Source organism: Melospiza georgiana, chromosome 1, assembly GCF_028018845.1.
Source record: "Melospiza georgiana isolate bMelGeo1 chromosome 1, bMelGeo1.pri, whole genome shotgun sequence".
In the NCBI taxonomy this organism is placed as follows: Eukaryota; Metazoa; Chordata; class Aves; order Passeriformes; family Passerellidae; genus Melospiza; species Melospiza georgiana.
The window spans coordinates 115,741,983-115,764,573 of NC_080430.1; the positions used below are offsets into that span (position 1 = coordinate 115,741,983).

At 37.1% G+C, this 22,591-nt stretch overlaps 1 protein-coding gene across 1 annotated transcript in view; it reads left to right on the top strand.

The window, feature by feature from the left end:
• Positions 1–22,591, top strand: part of RP1 (RP1 axonemal microtubule associated) — a 164,839-nt gene that overhangs the window by 116,215 nt on the left and 26,033 nt on the right. The window contains 6 exon segments of the mRNA XM_058025257.1: positions 465–597; positions 3,582–3,721; positions 8,119–8,371; positions 14,091–14,332; positions 16,858–16,984; positions 18,590–18,738. Of these exon segments, the coding sequence (XP_057881240.1) occupies positions 465–597; positions 3,582–3,721; positions 8,119–8,371; positions 14,091–14,332; positions 16,858–16,984; positions 18,590–18,738 (1,044 nt within the window).

Genomic DNA, 22,591 nt, shown 5'->3' on the forward strand with positions numbered 1-22,591 from the left:
CTTATTTCCACCGGCAGCCCTGAAAGCCACTGGACAGCTAATTTCTGCCAACTTTGAAAATCCTACCTGAGATATAGCAAGACTCATTTAAAGAAATAAAAAGTAGCAAAGCAAATGTTTTTGCAAAATGGGCATATGCTACTAAGATTGATGTAACTGTATTCATTCATTTGACATTCTGAAATTGCAAACACATACAGGTCAATTTAAGCTGAACCTCTCATTGGTTCTTTTCAAATGGGTCCTATGCTTGTGTTGATATGCAATGAAGAATACACCTATAAACATCCAGCTGCAGAATTAGCAGCTTTAAGAAGCTGCTCTAACTGTTATGCAGAATTACATAGCTGTTATAAAGTGTGTGCAGGAGGAAAAAAAGGAAAAAAGGGCAGTTTCTCTTGGGATGGAAACAGGAAATTAAATAATTCAAATAAGTGAATTTCTTTCTCTGATTCTGCCTACAGCTTCAGCTGAAAGACCTGGACACTAAACAAGAGTTGAGCTTTCACACTGAAGCCTCATGTCTGTTTGGAGAAGGTGGATCTGAGACCGTGACAGAGCTTGCTGCAGTCAGGCCAGACCAGCCACCACTCAGGGGTATGCTATTGAAATAAAAAATAAATACATGAGTAAATGCATGCACAAATACAGAATTGTAAACTGCCTAATAGGATGAACACAAGTATTACAGCGACCTGAGGAGGTCACTGAGGTGAGAAGGATGAGAATCTTGTTTCTTGATCAGAAGGCTGGATTTATTGATATATGATATATAATACATTATAACTGTACTAATAGGAATAAAGAGAGAAGTTGCAGAGGCTTGCTAAGCTAAGCTAAGAATAAGAATAGAAAAGAATCTAAAAACAAGAGAATTCTCTGTCCCTGTGTTCCAGAGAGCTTGCCCTGTGATTGGCTCTTAATTATAAACATGGGAACATGAACCAATCACAGGTGCATCCTATTGCATTTCACAGCAGCTGATAACAATTGTTTACATTCTCTTTCTGGGGCCCTTGCTTCCCAGAAGATGCAGAAATCTGAAAGAAGGGATTTCTGTGAAAAATGTCTGCGACACACAAGACACAAGATTGCAAAGCATTTTATATATATTAAAAAACCACTCAAAATTACTTTTAACTCTTTGTTCAATAAACTGTGGGATCGCAGAATCACAGAATCAGTAGGCTGGAAGAGACCTTCAAGATCACTGAGTCCAGCCCATTCCATAACACCTCAACTAAACATGGCACCAAGTATCACATCCAACCTTTTTTTAAACACATCCAGGGATGGTGACTCAGCCAACTCCCCAGGCAGACCATTCCAGTATTTTATCACTCCTTCTGTAAAATCTTTTTCCTATATTTCCCTTGACCCAGCTTAAGACTGTGCCCTCTGGTTCTGTCAGTTGCTGCCTGGAGAAAGAGACCAACCCCCACCTGACTACAACCACCCTTCAGGGAGTTGTAGAGAGTGACAAGGTCACCTCTGAGTCTCCTTTTCTCCAGGTTAAACACCCCCAGCTCCCTCAGTTGTTCCTCACAGGGTTTGTGTTCCCAGCCCCTCACCAGCCTCGTTGCCTCCTCTGGATGTGCTCAAGCCTCTCAATGTCCTTCCCAAACTGAGGGCCCAGCACTGGACACAGCACTCAAGGTGTGGCCTCACCAGTGCCGAGTACAGGGGCAGAATGACCTCCCTGCTCCTGCTGGCCACACTGTTCCTGATGCAGGCCAGGATGCCCTTGGCCTTCTTGGCCCCCAGGGCACACTGCTGGCTCATGTTCAGTCAGCTCTTGACCAGCACCCCCAGGTCCCTTTCTGCCTGGGCACTGTCCAGCCACACTGTCCCCAGCCTGTAGCACTGCAGGGGGTTGTTGTAGCCAAAATGCAGGAGTCAGCACTTGGACTTGTTAAACTTCATCATGTTAGACTCTGCCCATCTATCCAACCATTCCAGGTCTCTCTGCAGAGCTCTCCTAACCCCCCAACAGATTGGCATATGCTCCCAGCTTAGTGTCATCTGCAAATTTACTAATGAAAGACTCAATCCCCTCATCCATGTTGTCAATAAAAATATAGAACAGAACTGGCCCCAGCAGGGACCCTGAGGGACACCTCTGGTGACAGGCCCCAGCAGGATGCAGCTCTGTTTGCCCTCACCCTCTGGGCCTGGCCATGCAGCCGGTTCCTAACCCAGCACAGAGTGCTCCTGTCCAAGCCATGGGCTGCCAGCTTTTCCAGGAGGATGCTGTGGGAGACAGTGTCAAAGGCCTTGCTGAAATCCAAATAGACAACATCCACAGCCTTTCCTGCATCCACCAGATGTGTATCCTGGTCGTAAAAAGAGACCAAGTTGGTCAAACACGACCTACCCCTCCTAAACCCATGCTGGCTGTGTCTGATACCCTGGCCATCCTGTAAGTGCTGTGTACAGATATCTAGTTAAAGCACTTTCTTCTGTTTTAAAACAACTGACATGTATTGTTTTCACTAGAATAAGTACCAATTTGAAAGTCTGAAAAATGCACAAAGCCCAGTTAGTATATTTGCATGGCAGTTTTCAGAAAATGAGTGATTTACACTTAATGAGGGATTAATTCACAGATTACTAAAAGGCAGGTGTGAAGTTGTAATGGCATGAATCACAAAGAGAAAATGCAGGGTTTTTTAGGTTTTCTTCAAGCCCTATTTCTGCCCCTGAAGCCATATTTCATTTCATCATTGTACTTAAAATATGATATCTTCCTTTGTTCAGATTACATTTTATGAAATATGTAGAAAAGAATTCTCATTCATTACACTGTGAACAGAAGTCTTAGTTAAAATATTTAAACCTTTTTGCATGTAATATCTAACTGGAGGCTAGACTGCAAATAGTAATATATCTTAAGAGTCTGTTATAACATTTAATTCTTCACAGAACCCATTAAAAATCCTCTGTCATGCTGCCTGAAGGAATATGTACTGTATAACTCATCAGACAAAAGTCATGGCAAGCCATCCTTTGTTGTGAAGAATAATAACAATGCTTGTATAAATAGCTGAGCCATTTCTGCTGAACACATTAAATAATGTTGGCCATAATTCTCAAAATATGAGATTTAAACAGAGTTCAGTTGATCCAGAACAAAAAGTGTCTTTCATAATCTATGTCTGTGTTTTTTCCTTGGTAAAATGTTAGAGTTGGTAAATCCTAACTCAATTCAACTATATTTGTTCAATTCAAACCTATAATTCCTACTAGAACTCCTGTTTTTTTTTACAAAGCATGATAAAATCAGCCTGAGTCTTTCAGGTGATTCCAGAATCCAGAAGTTGGGTATTTTCTCCTTCTGTAATGCAAGCATGGATTCTTGCATTGATTCATAAAAGACATTTCATCCCTAATGCTGTAGTGTGTGCTGTGAGATAGCTAGCAATCCATAGGAAACTCAGAAAATTGATGTCAATTCCTATAACTTAATTCCTTGGTGTTGAAATTAATCTTTTACCTACAATGTATTGGTTTATAATGTTTGGTAATTAAATTGCAAATAATCTCATTTGGCAATGTCTTGTGTCACTGATTTTTCATGGCAGAAGTCCTTTACTTCATCAATGTCCATACAGGAACACTTCCTGCATCAGGAACTGATGCAGATGTATTTATCACAGTATTTGGAGAGTGGGGAGATTCCTGCAAAAGGAGACTTGGGCACTCACATTTTGAAACAGGGCAGGTTAGTACTGAGTCATTTTCCTTACATTTTTTTAATGTATTTAATATTATTATTTTCTAATACCATGTTTCTTTCCAATTATGAAATACCAGCATGGATGTTACACTCTGGTAACCTGTGTTGCTTGCTAAGTACAGGCATTTCACTTGAATTGAGATTCCAATTTAGGAATAGTTTGAACACAAATAAATCTAAAATCCACAAACTCTTGGTAAATGTTCTTAGAATCTGAAACTGCATCCAATGATATATGAAATTCCATAGCTTAATTTTCACCTATTTGTGAAGCTAGTATAGAAATATCAGGGCTACTTCCTGTGGCTGCTCCTTTAATTTTTTTTTTTAAATCCACCCAGATAGAGTTGAAAGAAAGATTTTAAACGTGTTAGCTACTATATGTTAATTAATCCATTTATCTATTAAATTGCAAACAGGCAAACCTGGTTGTAGACATAATTGTCTGCTCAAGATAAATCCTAGGAGAGATTTTCTGGTTAACCTTTGCTTTTTACCATATTAATGATTATATCTGCACAGCATGTTCACCCATACCCTGAACTGAGAGCACTAGATCAATTCATCCTGTACAATGAAGCAGAATCCTCTGCATGTTTTCACACTGTTTCTTATGCTCTGTCATGCCTGAGATACCATAACTTTCCTAGACAACCTGCTCTACTGCTTTCCTACCCTTACACTTACATCACTAGATTTATTATGTCTCTTTGAGCTTAGAAATTTAGAAACCAGCCACATCGTTTTGTTCCAGAGTCATACTCTTGACATTGATACTTTTTTTCCCATGAATTTGTATAAATTCTTCTATTGACATGTGATAATTGTCCATAGTGTCCTGTGTCAATTTAGTTGCACTTGACCTTCTACCTGAGTACAACTAAACTTTCACATGCTACTTAAATCTCATTCCACATCTTTCTTTGGAAGACAGTGAAGGTTTTCTTCCACATCACTTTCTCTTTTATAGACCTCTACCCTCTGGGCACTTGTATTGCTGCATTGTTCTTTGCAAAGAAGAATGTGTCTTTAATCTTCCTACTTAGATTTTTCTATATGTTGTTCTGGCTCTTCAATAATACTTCCTTTTTTCTAAGATGCCATCTTTTTTCAGAATCCTGCTGTCTTAGTCCAAACTGTGCTACAATGATATAGGAAAAGCTTTATGATGTTGATTATCTGGATAATATTATTAAAAATACAGGTTAATCCTCAGCGTTTTTGAGGGCAAATGTTTATGGACAACTAGAAGGGTTAATCGAAGGTGTAAAGGCATATGATCAGTGTCATAATCTGGAAAAGAGTCCAAAAAGAAATAATTCACATGGCATTTCATACTGGATGTTAATACATGGTCAGTAATACAGCTGTTAGCTATAAAGAATTCACAGCCACTATGTTGAGCTGCAGAGTGCTGAGTGTCTTCCCGAGCAGATTCTTTGTTTTCAGGGAGCAGTTTTTATGCTGCAGACAATGAAAGTGTTCCTCAGTTTAGGTATTTTAGGTATTTTGTGTGTTCATGTTCTTCATTGTTTGATAGGTTCCTGGGAAAGGTTTGAGCAGTGGGATAGCAAAATGTTCTGACCATACTGAGCTATTTAAGGTAATAAATATTAAAGCTGGTGGCAGGGACTGCAGAAGAACCTCATACACAGTGAATGGGTAATAAAATGGCAGATTAAATTCTTTGTAGCTAAATGAAAAGCGGTGTCTGTGAGGAGGACTAACCCTTTAAATTTGCATGCAAAATGATGGGCTCTGAAATATGGAAGTAGTAGGATATCATCTCAGTAGAAGCAAAACAAAAAGAAAATAGAACAAAAATGTTTAGAAACTATTAAAAAAACCCCAAAACAAAACAAAAAAATCCAGCCACTTAAGGCAGAAAACAGTCATACCTCCAAAGACATTCACTAGTGCAGATGCATAATAGATGCTGTGTTTTGTTGATTCATTTGTCTTAAAAAGTGCAAGAAGAATGTCAAGTGATATGAAATATCTTCTATACAAAGAACAGTGAAGCAAACAAGTATATTTATTTTGGAAAAGAGACGATGAGAGGAAAGGTGAGGGAGAAAAAAATATTAAATAGCATAGAGAAAATAAACATTTCTATTTCTTTGTGAAATGCAAGAGCTCAAGAGCATTCAATGTAATGTGCAGGTGGCAGATTCAAAACAAAAGGAGGTGGCTTTTTGCTCAATGTGTAATTAATACATTTTACTTTCTGGCGCAAGATGTTGCAGATGGTAAAGACATATTGGTGCAAAAAGCCATTGCACATTGTCATGGAAGACGACTTTCCGCTGAGGCTCTTAAGTGCAAAGACGTAATCTCTGCTCAGGCAATCTCTGAACCACAAATTGCAAAAGGCTGAGAGACTTTATATTCAAGAAGCGTCTCTGTGTATTTGCCCTGTTTTCAACTCTTCCATAGAAATCTGTTAGTGGTAGCTGTTGGCAACACTATACGTGATGGACTAGATGGTTCTGCAATTTAAAATACTACTACCAGTCTTCATTCCTTTTACATAGAAGTACTTCAATTAAAAAGTTGGAATGGGGTTTTAGTGAGAGTTTCTAAGACTAGAAGGTGAAAGGAAGGAATATAAAGGGCAAGCTGTCTTGAGAGACAAGATTATGTCAGCAATATCCCTGAAAAATGTGGAATGGACAGGCAAAGAAAACAAAGTTAAGGAAGCTTGAGATACAAAAAAAAAGGATCTCTCTTGACTGATAATGAATATAAGGAAAAGCTAGGAAGACAGAAAATTTCAACCAAGTGTAAGGAAACAGATTAAAATGAGTTTGCAAAACAGTTTAAATAAAATCATTTTGGGTTTCATTAATTGTACATCCAGTAGTGTGTTTAATACAGTTCCAAATGTCTTTATACTGAAGGGAAAAAGAAATGTAATGACATCAACCAAAAGTACATTATTACTAATGCTGAGGGAGTAGGCAATTTAATGTATTATTATGAGAATTCGTTGATAACAATTGGTGATTATGACCACTGTTGTCTAATGAATGTTAATTATTATCACAGAGAATGAAACTAATGATAGGTCCCTTTCTCAATTAGAGTTAGCTGTGAAGGAACACGAATGTTAGCAATACAGGATGTTTCCTCTAAGTCAAAGGTCATGTAGACTGACAGGAAAATTATATTTGGCTTAGAACTACAAAGAATAAAATTAAAAAGCAATGAGTGCTCCCGAAAAGTTATTTGCAAGATGTTCCTCCTCAGCTAGATCTTATTTTGGGCTACATTTACTTACATGCAGGGGTATAACTTGCCATGGTAACTGTTTGAGGATATTGTGGATATAACAAGGTATGAATGCTGGAAGTCGTAAGGCTGTGCTAGGAATAATAACTTGGATGTTTTCTTTTTCTGATCACATTGTGGAGAATAGTCTGTCACAGACAGGAGAATGGACGAGATGACATAATTCATTCTAAAAATCATCTCTTCCTTCATTGCTTTCTGGTCCTCATCCTTTTTCCTGCCTGGTGGCAAATTGGTTGGCAACAAATAAAAATTATAGCGTCTGTTTCTACTATCCATCTGGGGTTTTTTTAATGTCACCCACACACATGCCCATGTATCTACCCACCCACTTATATTATCTTGCACAGAACACATTCATTCTCTCACTCACATAATTTATTCATCCCAACATGCACTAGTGCAGATGCCATTTAGCTTTTGTTTACTGGTAGCCGTAGCAATATTTAAACAGATGTCTATTTACATCTGAGGAGTACATCAATTCTTGCCTGTATGCGTGTACAGCCTTAGTTATAGTTTCTAATGTCAGTATCTTCCTTTGTTTGCATAGTCATCAACAGTATTTCTGTTCAGAGTTGAATAATACAATAGTTCCTATTTGAATAATAGGGTGTCTTAAAATGTAAAATACTTGAAAATGTTTTAAAATAAAATAACTTATTCAAACAGAAATTTAAATTACCAGGTCTATCCTGATTCTTGAAGAACTCCCTTTGTTTCCTTTATGAGGGGTTAGTTGAACTTCAGTTTTCATGAGCTTTTGGTTTTTTGATCAGAGGTTTGTTTCTATCCAAAACAAGGGATTGTGTTTTGTAATAAAACCTGAACTGCAGTGATCATGATGAGGAAAAAATATATATATTCAAGGATCCACATAGTTTCTGAACAAATTCTCCAAATATGAGTGTCAGCCTATAACATCTTTCTTTATTCTCAGAAAAAGATACTTCAGCATTGAAAGGAATTTGTCTTTCCTAATGCAAACTTCTCAAAGATAGAAGATAAGGTCAAATATATATGGACTAATATATATGGTAATATATATTGGTCTAATCAGTTTGCTATTCTTTTTGCTTCTGTCTTCTCAGGTTTGTATCTCTGAAATGAGAGCAGTAGACCTTGGACAGTTAAGCAAAGTGCTTGTTGAGCACCATAATGTGGGTTATGGAGCTGGATGGTACCTCGACCAAGTTGTCATCCATGAATCAGGCAAGACTGAAGAACAATATGTATTTCTTTGCCAGCAATGGTTAGACAGTGGAGTTGGTGATGCACAGATGGAACGAACATTGAAACTTCTTGGAAAAGTCAGGAATGGAGTGTTGACAGGAAAGATTTATGGTAAGGTCCAAAATCCTCAAAACTCTTTCCTGCTTTGGTTTTAGTTGTAATCCACAATAGTGTTTTTTTGTTATTTTTAAGGCTAAAACCAAACTACAGAAACAGTATAGCTTGAATGTGAACTCCCTCTCCTACACCAATTTTCTCTCCAAACACTTTCCTGAGATGGTAAATGCAATTACAATGCTCAGGGAAGAAAAACTAGAGCATAAGGGAGATATTAAGTGACAGAGGCAACGAAGGTACTATGATTTTAGTTGAGGTAAGAAAAAAAGCTGAAGCAGAAAGAAGTAGGTTGTTCCATATGGCATTCAATGCAGAGCAGAAGGCTCCTGCAACAGTGATGAAATCACAAGAGATACAAAAACTCTTTTAGCAGAATGTGATTTTCCCTTATGTTCATATATTTGCAGAAAGCATTTGCTTTTATTTGCAGTTTTCTTTTTTACTTATATCAATGGCACTAGTTCTTGCAAACAGTTAGTTGACCTGAAGTCAATATTCTATTCAGATTGTTTAATTAACAAACTACCAAAATTCAGAAACAACTTAGACACTGAAAACATGCTTTGCCAGGATACTGTATTTTTTAGCTCTCTCATGTGTCTTTCTTGAAGAGGTGTAAAATGCTGGTTTGGGTCCATTTATGAAAACTGAATCAGAACTGATAGACCAAGCTATGTAAAGTTTAACTAATCTGAAGGTGTGAGTTTGCATTCTGTATCAGCCATTTTGTAAACCAATCTCTATTAACTTCCATGATCCTGCATATTTCCTTTTATGTTCAGAGAATTTTATACTATACATTATTGCAGATAAAACTAATAGATTATATCCTCATATTTAGTCATCTAAGGTTAGTCCACTTGTGAATATCTCGTATCATCTAACAAAAAAGAAATAATGTTACTGATCGTACAGAAGAACAGAAAACCATGGAAATATTAGCATATTATGAGCAGCTAGAGTAGTGACAATTTCAGAATAAGAAATAGCTGTATCTCACCACTGCAAGTATTCTAAGTCTCTATTAAGTAGATTCCATAGGTGTCCTACATAGTCCATAGAGCGAGGCAGGTATCTCCTGGGGGAATTTCAAAGAAGCCCAAGATTGGTCAAAATCTGTCATATATTTCTTCACTGATAATATGAAGAGTGAGAGAAATCTTGCATCCTTGTTATGCACCTTGATTAATGTCTGAATATAGCTGTGTAAAAACAATTTCCTTCCTTGGTTTCTCACACACAGACATAGTCCTCAAAAATCTGAGTACAGATTTGATAATAATTTCATGTCTATGGTTATTAATACTCAGTGCTGTATCTATTGAAAATAATTTTTGGTCTAGGTGTATAGTAAATCCAGAATTAATATGACAAGTAAGAAGAGAGCCTATGAAGAATGGGTAAATAAAAGACAAATCAGCAAAGAGCAATATACCTTAGGGGTCAGAAACTATATGGATACAATGGAATCTACTAAATTTCAAGCTAAATCAGATTTTGTAAAAGAAGTAAAAGAAACAGTAATGGGTCTTCAACCCTTTATTCATTAAAAGAACTTTCAAAGATGAGTAACTATTCAGGAGCAATAGAGTGCAAACTGAAGATCATAATCCCTAAACAAATAGAACACCTTGTCTGTCTTCTCATTAAGGAACCATAATGTTGGCCAGGGAAGCAAAAAGCACAGTTACCAATGGAATGAGCTTACTGGAAATCAGAAAATCTGAAACACAAATAGTACTTTGAGCTCCATTTACTCAAAGAGTGACGATCAGGGTAGTTGTTAGTCCAGTGGCAGGTCTAATAGCAAGGATTTAGAACAATTTTATGAAGGCTTAATAAACATAATGCCTCCATCTAAAGAATAGAAAGCATAATGTAGGTGAATACAGACCTAGTAATTGTTCACATGAGAATCTTTATAACACACTTTTGAAGAAATGAATAGTTGAGACAATAGAAGCAAATAAGAAATGAGAAGGAATGCACCATCTTTACTAAAGATAGACTGTAAAATAAGATGCTATAGAATTTTGCAGTAAGACAAATATAATGTCATTTAATCTAAATTCTTGTATTGAATTTTATTTTCTCTATGGGAAATTATTAGGTAATCACAAGAAAGTGAAAAGTAGTAGTAAAGGAAGAATTGTAAAGAGCTGGAGAAGAGACAATGAATATGTTAATGAAATATTTTGGGTCTACAAAGCTGGTAGTGCTATCAGGAGATGAAAAGGTTGTGTGATAAACTTTGAGAACTGACAGGAATTGAACAGAATTCTGTGGCAAGCAGCTTGGATGCAATTAGGTGCAAACTCAACTTGCTATTGGAGCTCTCAATTCTGATACATGGTTTCATTTCAATTGTTTTGGGATTTTTTAAGAATTAGGAACTAGCGAGCTAGGGGTCCAAAAACTGTATTTGATCTGTACTGCCATGTTTTGTAATGATTTCTGCTACACAAATTCATCAGCAGGAGGACTATAAGAAACACCTGGGTTTGTTACAAGATCACAGGATAATTTTGAGGCAGTACTGTGACATGGCTATAGGGTTACTGTGACCCCACAGTGTATGTAGACATTATTAATGAAAATCGAAGTAACTTACTGGCTTTAAAGAGAAATGGTGATATTTCATCAGCAATGCTGTGTGTAATTGTGGCCACCTCTGTCCAGAAGGACTAGATCAAGCTGGAATAGTTGTAAAGAAGATATGATGACTGAGAAAATGGCAACTCTTTGTTGTGGAAGTGTAATGAAAAAAAGTGGCAGATTCAGAATAGCTAATGAAATGCTCAATGGACACAGTAGGGATCTATCAAATTCATGGTGGCTTACACATCAAGAGGAGAAGAGAGTTATTTAAGCTAACAAAGTTGTCATAAAAGTAAATGGGTTTCCGCAGTCTACTAATGCCTTTACAAGAGAATGAAAATATTTCTGAGAAAGAAACAAAGAAAGATTAGATTTTTAGCACTGCACTCTGTGTTGGGTTGACTGTGGCTGGATGCCAGGTGCCTATCAAAGGCTACTCATCCTTCCTCTCCTCAGCTGGACAAGTGAGAAAAAAAATACAACAAAAGGTTCATGAGTCAAGATAAGGACACGGAGAGATCACTCAGCAGTTGCTGCTGACTTGACTAGGGGAGATTACCTTAATATATTACAAATTAAATTAGAGCAGGATAATGAGAACTAAACCCAAATCTAAAAACACCTTTCCTGCTTCTTCCTGGGCTAAATTTTGCTCCCAATTTTCTCTACATCTTCCGATGTAGTTGTTCAGCAGGACAGGAAATGAATCTTGCAGTCAATTTATCATGTTGTCTCTATTGCTCCTTCCTCTTCCACTCCAGCATGGGATGACAAGAGATAGTCCTCCCCAAACTTCTCCAAAGTGAGGCCTTCCAATGGGCTGCAGCTCTTCCTGAACTGCTCCAGCATGGGCTCCTTCCATAGGGTGTAGTGCCTGAGGAGAAATCTGCTCCAGCACAGGCTCTCTCCTCGGGGCCATAAGGTCCTGCTGGGAGTCTGCTCCACTGCAGGCTCCCATGAGGTCACATCTTCCTTTGGACATCCTCCTACTCCATCATGGGATCCCCCATGGACTGTAGATGGATCTCTGGTCCGCTGTGGACTTCCATGGGGCACAGGGACACAGCTGCCTCATAATGGTGTTCACCATGGGCTGCAGGGGAATCTCTGCTCACCCTCTTTCTGCAATGACCTGAGGACCTTCAGAATTGTTTCTCTTGCATTTTCCTACTCTTCCCCAGTTACAATTGTGCAGGTCTTTCTGCCTCACTTTCTTAAATACCTTATCCCAGAGGTGCTCTCACCGTCACTGATGGGTCAGCCTTGGCCAGGGGTGGGTCTGTCTTGGAGCAAGCAGGCATTGGCTCTGCTGCACAGAGGGAGCTTCCAGTGGCTTCTCACAAAAGCCATCCCTGAATCCCCTCTTCTACCAAAATGAGGCCCTGCAAACGCAGATCACTGCTTTATACTTAACTAAGGAGAAGGAAGGAAGCTGCTTTTAAATTGAATCTTAACAAATTTATCAGAAATGATACAATTTAATTTATGTGCTATAGCAGCCTATGGCACTGTACTATCCAACTGACAGAGTCCTGGACTGGAATCTATACATTCCTGGACTGGAATGTACAGATTCCAGCTACCTATATATTGATATTTTAAGGCCAAGTATTATAGTACTAAAGGGGCAAAATACCCTAGATTATGTCACGTGGGATGTGATAAATTTTCATTTGACTTCCTTTTTTTCACAGATATCATTGGTTTCATTTACATTTAATGTTCATAGGCATGAAAATAGATTTAGGATTATTCATGAAGTCATAACACTAAAGTTATTTTAGATGATTTTACAGATGGTGAGTGCTAAATTTTTATGTCAACAAGTGTGGGATTTATGGCACAGATCCTCACCTGATCTAAAGCAATAAAGCTTTATTTGCATTAGTTATAGTAGGAGACAAAGACTTTCCTGTTGTGGTTACTGAACATTCTGAAGCTGAGGTAGGAAGCTGGAGTTTATGGACATAAACTCCAGGAGTGTCTGATTCCATTATTCAAAGTAAAACAACCTGTTTTACAAAATCGCTATTTGAAATTATCACTTTGTCTCAATTTGCATAAACAGAGCAAAATCATGCTATTAAAAAAAAATCCTACTCAATTCTGCAGTAGCCTAGGTGATCAAAAATTCTGATTTTCAATTTTTTAAAATTGAAACCATGACTTTGATAACCCTGAATTTTCCATATATGCTATTAACATGAATTAAAATATTAAAGCCAGCTAAATCAGTGAGATTTTTTTGGATGAAGTTTCTGATCTTCAAAACTGTCTTGTTGATTGAAATTTTAACCAAATATCTGTTCCATATAAAGTTGCCAAAATTACTTAGGAACCTACCTGACAGCAGACTGCAGTGTTTCTGAGCCTTCAGGGATCTGTCAATTCATCTCCAGTGCTTAAGTGACTAAATGCTTCAAAAAGACCTAGCAAAAATTCTCCTGGAGTCTTTCCTGAGTCCCTAAAGTAGAACAAATCTATGTGATACTATATAGGACTATTTTTAATCTCTCAGCAAACATTATTTCTTCACAGAAGAAATGGATAAAGTTTTTTACTTTTCTGTTGTGATAATTGTGGTGAGATGTGATAAAAATACTCCTTTTCAAGCACTGGACCAGTTTATCTCACCACCCATATTCTTATAGTATGTATGGAGCATATTTTAACATGTTCATTTAAGTAAATCCCCAAAAAGTTAAAATTAAAATATTCCCTGACCAAAGGCCAGTAGTATCTTGTAAAAAATATGCTGCTGGTGACTAGTGATTTAAAATCATCAGGAGATATTTATAAGGGGCAGGGGGAGAAATCAACAGATTGTCATGGCTCTTCCCAAGTCTCTAATGTGGAACTCACAGTCTCATCTGCACGTTGCTCTGGACTGGCCCATCTCTAAAGTATCAGCTACCGCTATGGAAGGACTGATGTCCAGGTTTGCTTTTGACTAAATCAATAACAGGGAGTTAACCTGTCATGTGCCAGTATTTGAGCTCAGTACAAAGGTGGGAATGGGCTGCTAGTCCCTCACTAACTCAGCCTCTTACAAACTGATGTATTATTTTGGATATTCAGCAAACCTGATTTTTTTACTGCTGTTTTATTTCAACAGGGACTTGGGATATCCATGTCACAACAAGTGATATTTCTTCTAGTTCCATGAACCCTAAAATGTCCCTGACTGTATGTGGTGAAAAAGGAACTTGCACTTCAGTCACATTCCCCAAAGGATCCCTTAAAAAAGAGCAGATTTATGAGACTTCTATTGAACTAAGTAAGAAATTTAATACTATATTCAAAGTTCGCCTAGAAATTGAAGAAGCTGGAGAAGGAGAGACTTGGCATTGCCGTGAGGTAAAAACTCAAACTTAAAGCAATTATTTATTGTGTCTCTATTGTATATATATATTTTTTCTTTCCATATTCTATTGTTATTTCTTCCAGTTTTCAGTCCTGTCTGAGATTGCTAAATTTTTAATTTACAGAAGCTGCAACCGTTGTAGAGAGCTATCTTCAGAGACTGCTCAAAACACTATGATAGCTATGGATAATAAAAATCTTGTGAACCCGGATGGATTTCTGGACAGCCATACATACAGATGTGCTATCATCTTTAGCACATCAGTGATGCCTTTTCAGAACTGTACTCACTGGCATACATTGCAGTGTTTACATATCTCCAAATTGGCTGTTACATGTTGTAGAGTCAGTGATCCATGGCAAATAATTAAGTCAGACACTAGAAATGCATTTTGATGAAACTATCTGCCTTTTAAGTTGGCATGTGAAAAAAAGAAGTGAATAGCAAAAGTGACAATCTTTCTTCTGATATCTAGCTAAAACCTGACATCACACTGAAATTGCAGTGGCATTTCTCTATACAAAAAATATCTTCATCTTCTTCTGCTGGAAAAATAAAAACAATTCTAAAGGAAAGATTAATCTTCTTTAAAATTGCAGACATGCTTTTTGTCCATTAATGTTTCTATTTTGTTCTTATTAAAAATTGGAGAAAAAATAATTTTCCTTTCCAATACATGGTATTACTGAGCTGAACTCTCTGACATTTAAATGGTAGGCAGGTTGTTAATTTCATCTTCATAGCCAGATGAAGTAGTCATCCAACAAATTTATCAAAATTAAGACTGCTTCTGAAGTATTGTAGGAGACAGTAAATCACAGCAAAAATTTCAGAACAGAAACCTGGGAGTTGAAAACAGTGACATCTATTAGTCTGCTTTATTTCATTAGCTCAGAACAATCACTGAAAGCTCAGTTTAAGAGAAATCAGCAAATTTATATAAATAAGGAAAAGATGCATCCTTACCTTAGGTAGGAAGAGGTAGAGAAAGAAATTATAAATTTCCCTGCTTTAGGATACATGCCAATTATGTGGGTTTTAGGGAGACATTTCTTCTTATTCCATAGTTTTTATAGCAGGACTGGCTGAATCCTTGTATAAAATAACTAGGTTGGTATAGGAGGTTGTGGATAATATCTGTTATTAAAGATAGCTTAGCAGCGTATTTACACTGCTGGTTAGAATCACCATGGTCATTTCTGTGCTATTTTGTTTTGATTTTACAAGATTGTACCTCCAGAGAGTCTGAGATTTCTGCCTTCTATTAAAAGTAAATGCAGGTGTAGTTGGTTGAATTCCATATTTAGATTCAGACTTCATTCTTATAGCCATAACTACAAAATAATAATCCTGATTTTTGAAGAAATGGAAATAGAAAATAATGCCTAGAACAAAATTAATTAAGATATGCCTTATTTCTGCAGCATGTATTAGCTAATATCTTCATTCTTGCTTCTTTTTTGAAAAAATAAAACACTTCTTGAAGAAATAAAACACAGTAAATGAAATCTGAGTTTCAATAAACTGTTCAGGAATATAGATATTATTATGAAAGGAAAATTGTGCTAGCATTATTCTTCACAGTGCATTTTAAAAACTCTTTTGTCTGTCATAATGAAAAATACTAAAAGTCTTTTGAAGACAAAACAATGCTACCATCTCCCAATGACAATTCCTAATCAAAGCTGGTTTTGCTTACTGGCTTAAAGGTTTGGACTTTTTACTGAATTACATCATGAAGAATTGAAAGGAGTGAATTAAAATGCCCTTTTTAACTCAGGGTTACTTCCTACAAAGTACTTTCAAATATGTTCTCTGGTCTGGGTTTAAATAGTTTAGAAAATGGGAATTTATCTCAGTGTAGCTGGTAGTACCATACTGTAAGATATTATTAAAACATGCTTTCTTACAGAAAGAATAAGCTTCTTAGCTCAGGATCACCATTTTCTTAGTTTATACACAGAATTTCATGGAGATTGAAATTACTATCAAACTCTGTATATTCAAATGATACATATGTACTGGTATATACATACAAATATATATACATGTCAGAAAGCATTCTTAATTTCTGTATTTCAGTTTTTTCCAGAAACATTTCTTTTTCTTTCTCCTGTTACTTAGAATAAGAAAACATTCTGCACTGAAAAATATTGTGGCATATTGACATTTCTCACAAGCTGAAATTTGCCCATATCAACACTTCTTTTTTTTCCATATGCTGGATTAATAGGTTACATAAAGGAAACTTTTTGAACAATTTAAAATATATTTTTTTCTTCACTGCAGTCTCTGCAGCAGTAATGTTGACAACACTTTAATTACCTTTAATTGGGAAAGATATTTATTCCTTCTCATTTGAAAGGCTGTTTTCAAAAGCATTTAAGAAAAATTTATTTCCCCTTATTTTTAAATTTTAAAATGATGTGTCATAGCTGTTTAATAGTTTGTCTTTAGCTATAGTTTGCATTAGAGCACAACAGATGTCAAAGTCATTTCTTTTTATTTCTTTGATAAGGTAAAGCTTCAACACAGAGAATCTAAAAATGTTCTAGAATTCCCATTTTGTCATAACTTTGTCGATGAAGAAGGAGGAAGAGTGACTGAGCTTCCAGTTCTCACAGCTGGGTCTCCTTTTCCAGCAGGTTTGTCACAAATTTGAAACACTGGGAAAGATTTGGTCAGTGATGATGTCCAATTTTCAGAGCAGTCCAAAGGTTTTTGCAGATATTTTCTGTTAATTTCCACCATGGCTAGGTCCAGTCCAGTGTTTAAAACCAATATCTTACACCCTAAAGCTGAGCATTGTGCACTCAAGTCTGATTGGTATCAGTTTGTGACACATAAAAGAGCAAGCATATGGCACTGAAACTCCTAAAATGGTTTTGAACAGTGCTCAGAGTTTAGCTTTTTCTTAATAATATGATCTGGTTCACTCACAGTGTGAGCAAGGGAAGTACAGAAGAGATAAGTCTTGTGCTGTAATTTCAGGCAAGAAGGAGCTGCGTGCCCCTCTCCACCCCAAACAGATCTCTTGTTGTTTGTGTCCCTAGAATTGCAGGCTTTCTTTTCAAACTGCGACCTAGCAGTTGTATGTCATCCAATTCCATCAGAGCTGTGCCTTGGTCCCCTCAAGACTGGATATGTTTAGTTTGTTCTGTGTTTTTTATGAGGTTCTATAACTAAAGTTAGAGAAGAATAGAAGAACTCTTATCCTAAATGAATATTCTACCATGATAATATCATAGGCTACTCCAGAAGTAAAGGGTTTAGATCAAGCACAGAAGTAATCTGTATATTCTTGCCTCTTTTGCTGTGCTTCTAAAGTTAGGATTAAACAAAGCACTTAGACAGAAACTTCTTAAATGTGAATTTGAGAAAGTATTGATGGGAAATTCATTGAACAAATTCTTTACTTTTAAATACTTTTTAGATTTATTTCTTTATGGAAGAACATAGATATTTAAACCTTTAAAAATGCTGCTGCTTTTTCTGAGGAGCATTTAATGTGAGGACAGATAGTTTTTCTTTACCTCTTCGCACATTTTTTTCTCCTTTTGAATTGAATGTTTTGGGGATGTGATCTCTTTCTGGGCTTAGGGACCACATCACCACAGTGTTATGCATTTCTCTGGGAGTGCAAGCAGGTATTTCACATAAGCAGCCTTTCAAGGAGTGCTCAGCTGAAGGGTTGTGTGTTCACACTGTGTGTTCTCTCACGTGTCATCTCCTCTCCGGAGGCCAGTAACTCAACTGGTGCAGTGCAGAGTGAACAGCCACCGACTGGACCATGATCCAGAGAAAATACAAAAATTGCTTTCTTCCTGACAGAATCCAGCTTCATTTGAACTCATGAGTCTCTGAGCATAGATGCACTTGTTCAGTGATTTAGTATCATCCATGGCCTAGAAACTTTTTCATTGGAGTGTCATGTATTTAAATGCATGCAAGAGGTGATAAGAGTATTATTTACATGCTTTTATACCAACCTGTTATGTGTTTATTTTTTTCCTCTTCTGCCTGTGTTTCAGGCCCACTCAAATTATTTAGCTTATTATTCTTCATAATAGTTGCTCTTAAATTCTAATTACAATGCATCTATGTGCTTTTACAAGCATTACACTCTATTTTGGTCCTCTGATCACTCCAGATAGGATGAAAAATGAAAATATAATAGAAGTAATTGATTAAATAACATATATTTCAACTGGTTTAGGCTTGATAAACCTTTGCTCTCTTTTTCCCAACAGTGAAAATCTATGTTCTCTACATCACCACGGGAGCTATCCCTGGGTCAAGAACAGATGCAGATGTGTACATCATGCTGCAAGGCTCCTTGGGAGATACTGGCAGAAGAAAGTTAATTAGAAAAGGAGATGAAAATTTCACTAAAGGAAAGGTATACTTATGAGTTCTGCACGATATTTTTCACTTTTAGAATCCAGTCCAATCACTGTGGATTTAGTGGGAATAGGGAAGTCTACAAATTCAGTTTACAACACTCTGTGATTAAGTGTTTGTTTATCTCAACCTTATGTGGGAAATACCGATCCTTATGCAGCTGATGCTAGCAGCATTGACAGCTGATAAAGTGGCTAGAGCAAGTGCTTTCATATTCAATTTTACATCCAAATTTTAATACCTCTTTTCTGCCCATGCCACTCTTCAGACTATGGCACCCTTCTCTTATTTCTACTGTCTGCTCCTCAGTCTGGCTCTTGGCCTCTCTCCAGGCTGTCAGACAGTACTGTCCATAGTTTTCTTTGGTGTTCCAGGAGGGTCCTTCGTTCACTGTGCAGGAGTGAGTCTTGTAGCTCATAGACATAGACCAGTCAAAGTCCAATATTGCTGCCGGGGATGCTTTTCCTTGATGCATTGTCAGTATAAGCAGAAATTGGAGGGAATGTGCTGGGTAGATTTACAGAAAAATACATGGTTTTGATGTGAAACCTTGTGCCTGTCAGAAACTCTGGACAGAGGGAGTGAAATTTTCAGCTGAAAAGATAACAAGTTATTTTGAACATGGAATAAATAAATTGCTTGTACTTACTCTGGCTCTTTTTTGGAAACAAATTTGAGGATTGAAACAAATTTTAAAATATTTTAAAACAAATATCTATTACAGAAGAATTGGGTTGGAATAGTTGAAGTTTAGAAAAAATCCACCGGTGTCTTGCAACCAGTAAGTTATTTTAATCTGTTGGTGTTGGCGGCCAAGAAAATGAGAGTTTCTTCAAGGATGCAAGCTTCCAAATCAGCCTAGACCGATAGCCAAAGCAGACATGGCACATGTGATTAGGAGGGGCTCAGTTCCTAACTACCCCTAGCCTCTTCAATTCAGTGTCAATTGAAAGTGGGTATTATATTTCTGGATTTCAGCTACTTGAAATACTTATTCATAAGAAAATTGGAGAGTTTAAGTCTTTGTTATTTAAGGGATTAAATACTGTGGATGAGGCTACTCAGTTTTGATAAAGTCACATTTGTCTTCCTTAATGCTGGAGTTCAGGTCAGGGTTTACTGATAAGCTGATTTAACTGAATTTTAGAGCTGCAGTCCTTTTGTCCTCATGAAGTAAAGTTAGTTTAATATAAGTTTTACTAGGTTCCTCCTTAAATCATAGTCCCACAAGTGAGTAGTCTGACTTCTAGACTGGTAGTTTTTAATGAAGAGGGACCAGGGATGTACATGTAGAAATGTTGACTAAGAAAGCAGAAGTGAGCCACAAAGATTTATAACCTTGAAGGGTAGTTTTATAGTATTAGCATCTACTTCAGTATAGCTCAGAATTTTTCTCTCTTACAGAGTAAGATGCAGATCTGGCATGTAGCCATCTTTTCATTATTTATTTGACATTTTATAGGAGCAGTGTGTGAATATAACACAGTAGCCTTATATCTCTAAATGTAGGTATAAGCACAGGAGGATTTTAGGGCTCTAAGAAGAAATTGCTTTCAGATAAGTAATAGAGAAACATATAAAAGTCTTGATTCACTCATTATTCAGTGAAAATAAAGGTATTTGGTTAATTGAAAAGTAAAAAATTATTCTGCAAGAAAGGCTCATGCCTATGTAGCAGTATTTGTTCATTATATGTTTTGGAAGTTTCCCAATGTTTTCTTGCCTTTAAAAGTAATCTCCAAAAAGACTCTCAAGTGTAGAATGTCTCTTTCTACACCAGCCCAATCACATATTGAGCCAAGCACCCCTGCAGTCAGAGATTCTGCACTTGGTGGTTTAGGGGATTTGGAGTATAACAGGCAGAATTTGCATTCGGAATCTTAACAGTTGTTCTGACATTTTAAAATGTGCTTTTCCTTGCAATAATTTTTCCCCTGACTATACTGTAACAGCTAGTGAACTGGAACCGTGTTTCTGTTCAAAATCATATCAAAATATGGTGTTAGTCTCCCAGAATGTCAGGGCTGTTACAAGCAACAGTTTAGCTATGCAGAAGTACATAGAAATGTTTAAATATTCAGCAAAATTTGCAGTGGATTGGAGATATTCTTCTCTCATTTAACATGTTTTTTATTTTCACAAGCCAAGTTATATGATAGTAGAAGAGTGAATTATCATCTTGTATCTGAAAAGTTTCTTTGTGCCTTTCCAAAGTCCTTACACCTGTGAAACCATCAGAGAACTTGAAGGTAAAGTAATGTGCATGATATTATTAATTCACCAGTAAGGCCCTGCAGCTCACCCCTGAGAGGGCAGCGCTGTCACCGTAGAGAGCTGAGATTCTGGTGATCTGCTCATACTAATGAGTGTGAGGACTTGTCCTGCAAGATCCATAGTCTTTCAAATTGCTGTGACATTGATGCCTTGTTTGATGTTCCCCTAAAAGCTGTGAGGACAGACAATGCAATCTCAGCACACATCTTCAGATTTCCTGAAATCCTAACAGTATTTATTCATGATTCATGAGTCAGTTTAAGCCTGATTGATGTTACCTGCTTATGAGCATTTTCTTGAACCAAGTATACTCAGTTCAGACATTCTGGGAAAACCAGGGCCCAGTTGTATAAAATCCTTTCAGTATCTCCATGTTGCTTCTGACACACAGTGTTTTTTCAGCAAATGTCATTCTTGATGCTTCTTTATATGGCCTTTGATAGACTTGCTGTATGCTCTGTCATATGTCTGTGAGTTATCCAAAAATTTCCTCTTTGAGAATGTGGGTTTTTTTCAGATCAGTTCCATCAATACCAGTAAAGTACACTGAATATGTTATGACTGATATTTAGGTATTTTAATCTAGGTTTTATGAAATTGGGCAGTATTTTAAGTATTCCACTTTATAGAAGGACTAAATTCTTTGACAATTTTTGCTTCATTCTATTAGTATTTGAAAATATATATTCTTTATCCTGCCCTATATTTAGACATCAACTGCTCAGGTTGGTGCCATGGTAACTGCAGAACATACAAAAATTTTCAGTGAGAGGTGACTGTTGGTGCTCAGTTTCAGTACTTACAGATTAAGCACTGACAATTAAAAAAAAAAAATTCAGCAAAAAGTCCATGTGTGCCAGGATACACAAAGAGTCAGAATGTGGGGCAGTGTCCTGAGGTCACAAGTAGGAAGCCAGTGAAGTCCACATCCCACCACACTGACAGTGCTGCTATTTTGTGACTGAAGATAAACTTTCACTTATGGAAAGCATGCATGACATAATGATTAAATAGGTGGCAAATGTCATTGATCCAAATGTATTCATCACAGTGGCAGGCTGTTGGCCAAGTTATTGTTATACAGGAATGAACACTAAATCAATCTGGTCATCATAGAATCACAGAATTGTTTAGGTTGGAAGAGACCTTTAAGATCAAGTCCAGCCATTGACCCAGCACTGCTAAGTCCACCACTGAACCATGTCCCTAGCTACATGTTTCCCTGGGCAGCCTGTTCCAATTCTTGACAACAATTTCATTGAAGAAATTTTTTCATATAGCCATTCTAAACCTCCCCTGGTGCAACTCCAAGTCATTTCCTCTTATGCTGTGGTTTGTCATCTGGGAGAAGAGACCAACCCCAATCTGGTTGCAACCAATATTCCCCCCCGCAAGCCTCCCTCCTTTAAGGCAGTTACAGAAAGCAATCAGGTCTCCCTGAGCCTCCTTTCCTCCAGGCTAAATACCCCCAGTTCTATCAGCTGCTCCTCTTAGGATTTCTGCTCCAGACCCTTCACCAGTTTCGTTGCCATTCTCTGGACACACTCCAGCGCCTCAATGTCTTTCTTGTAGAGAAG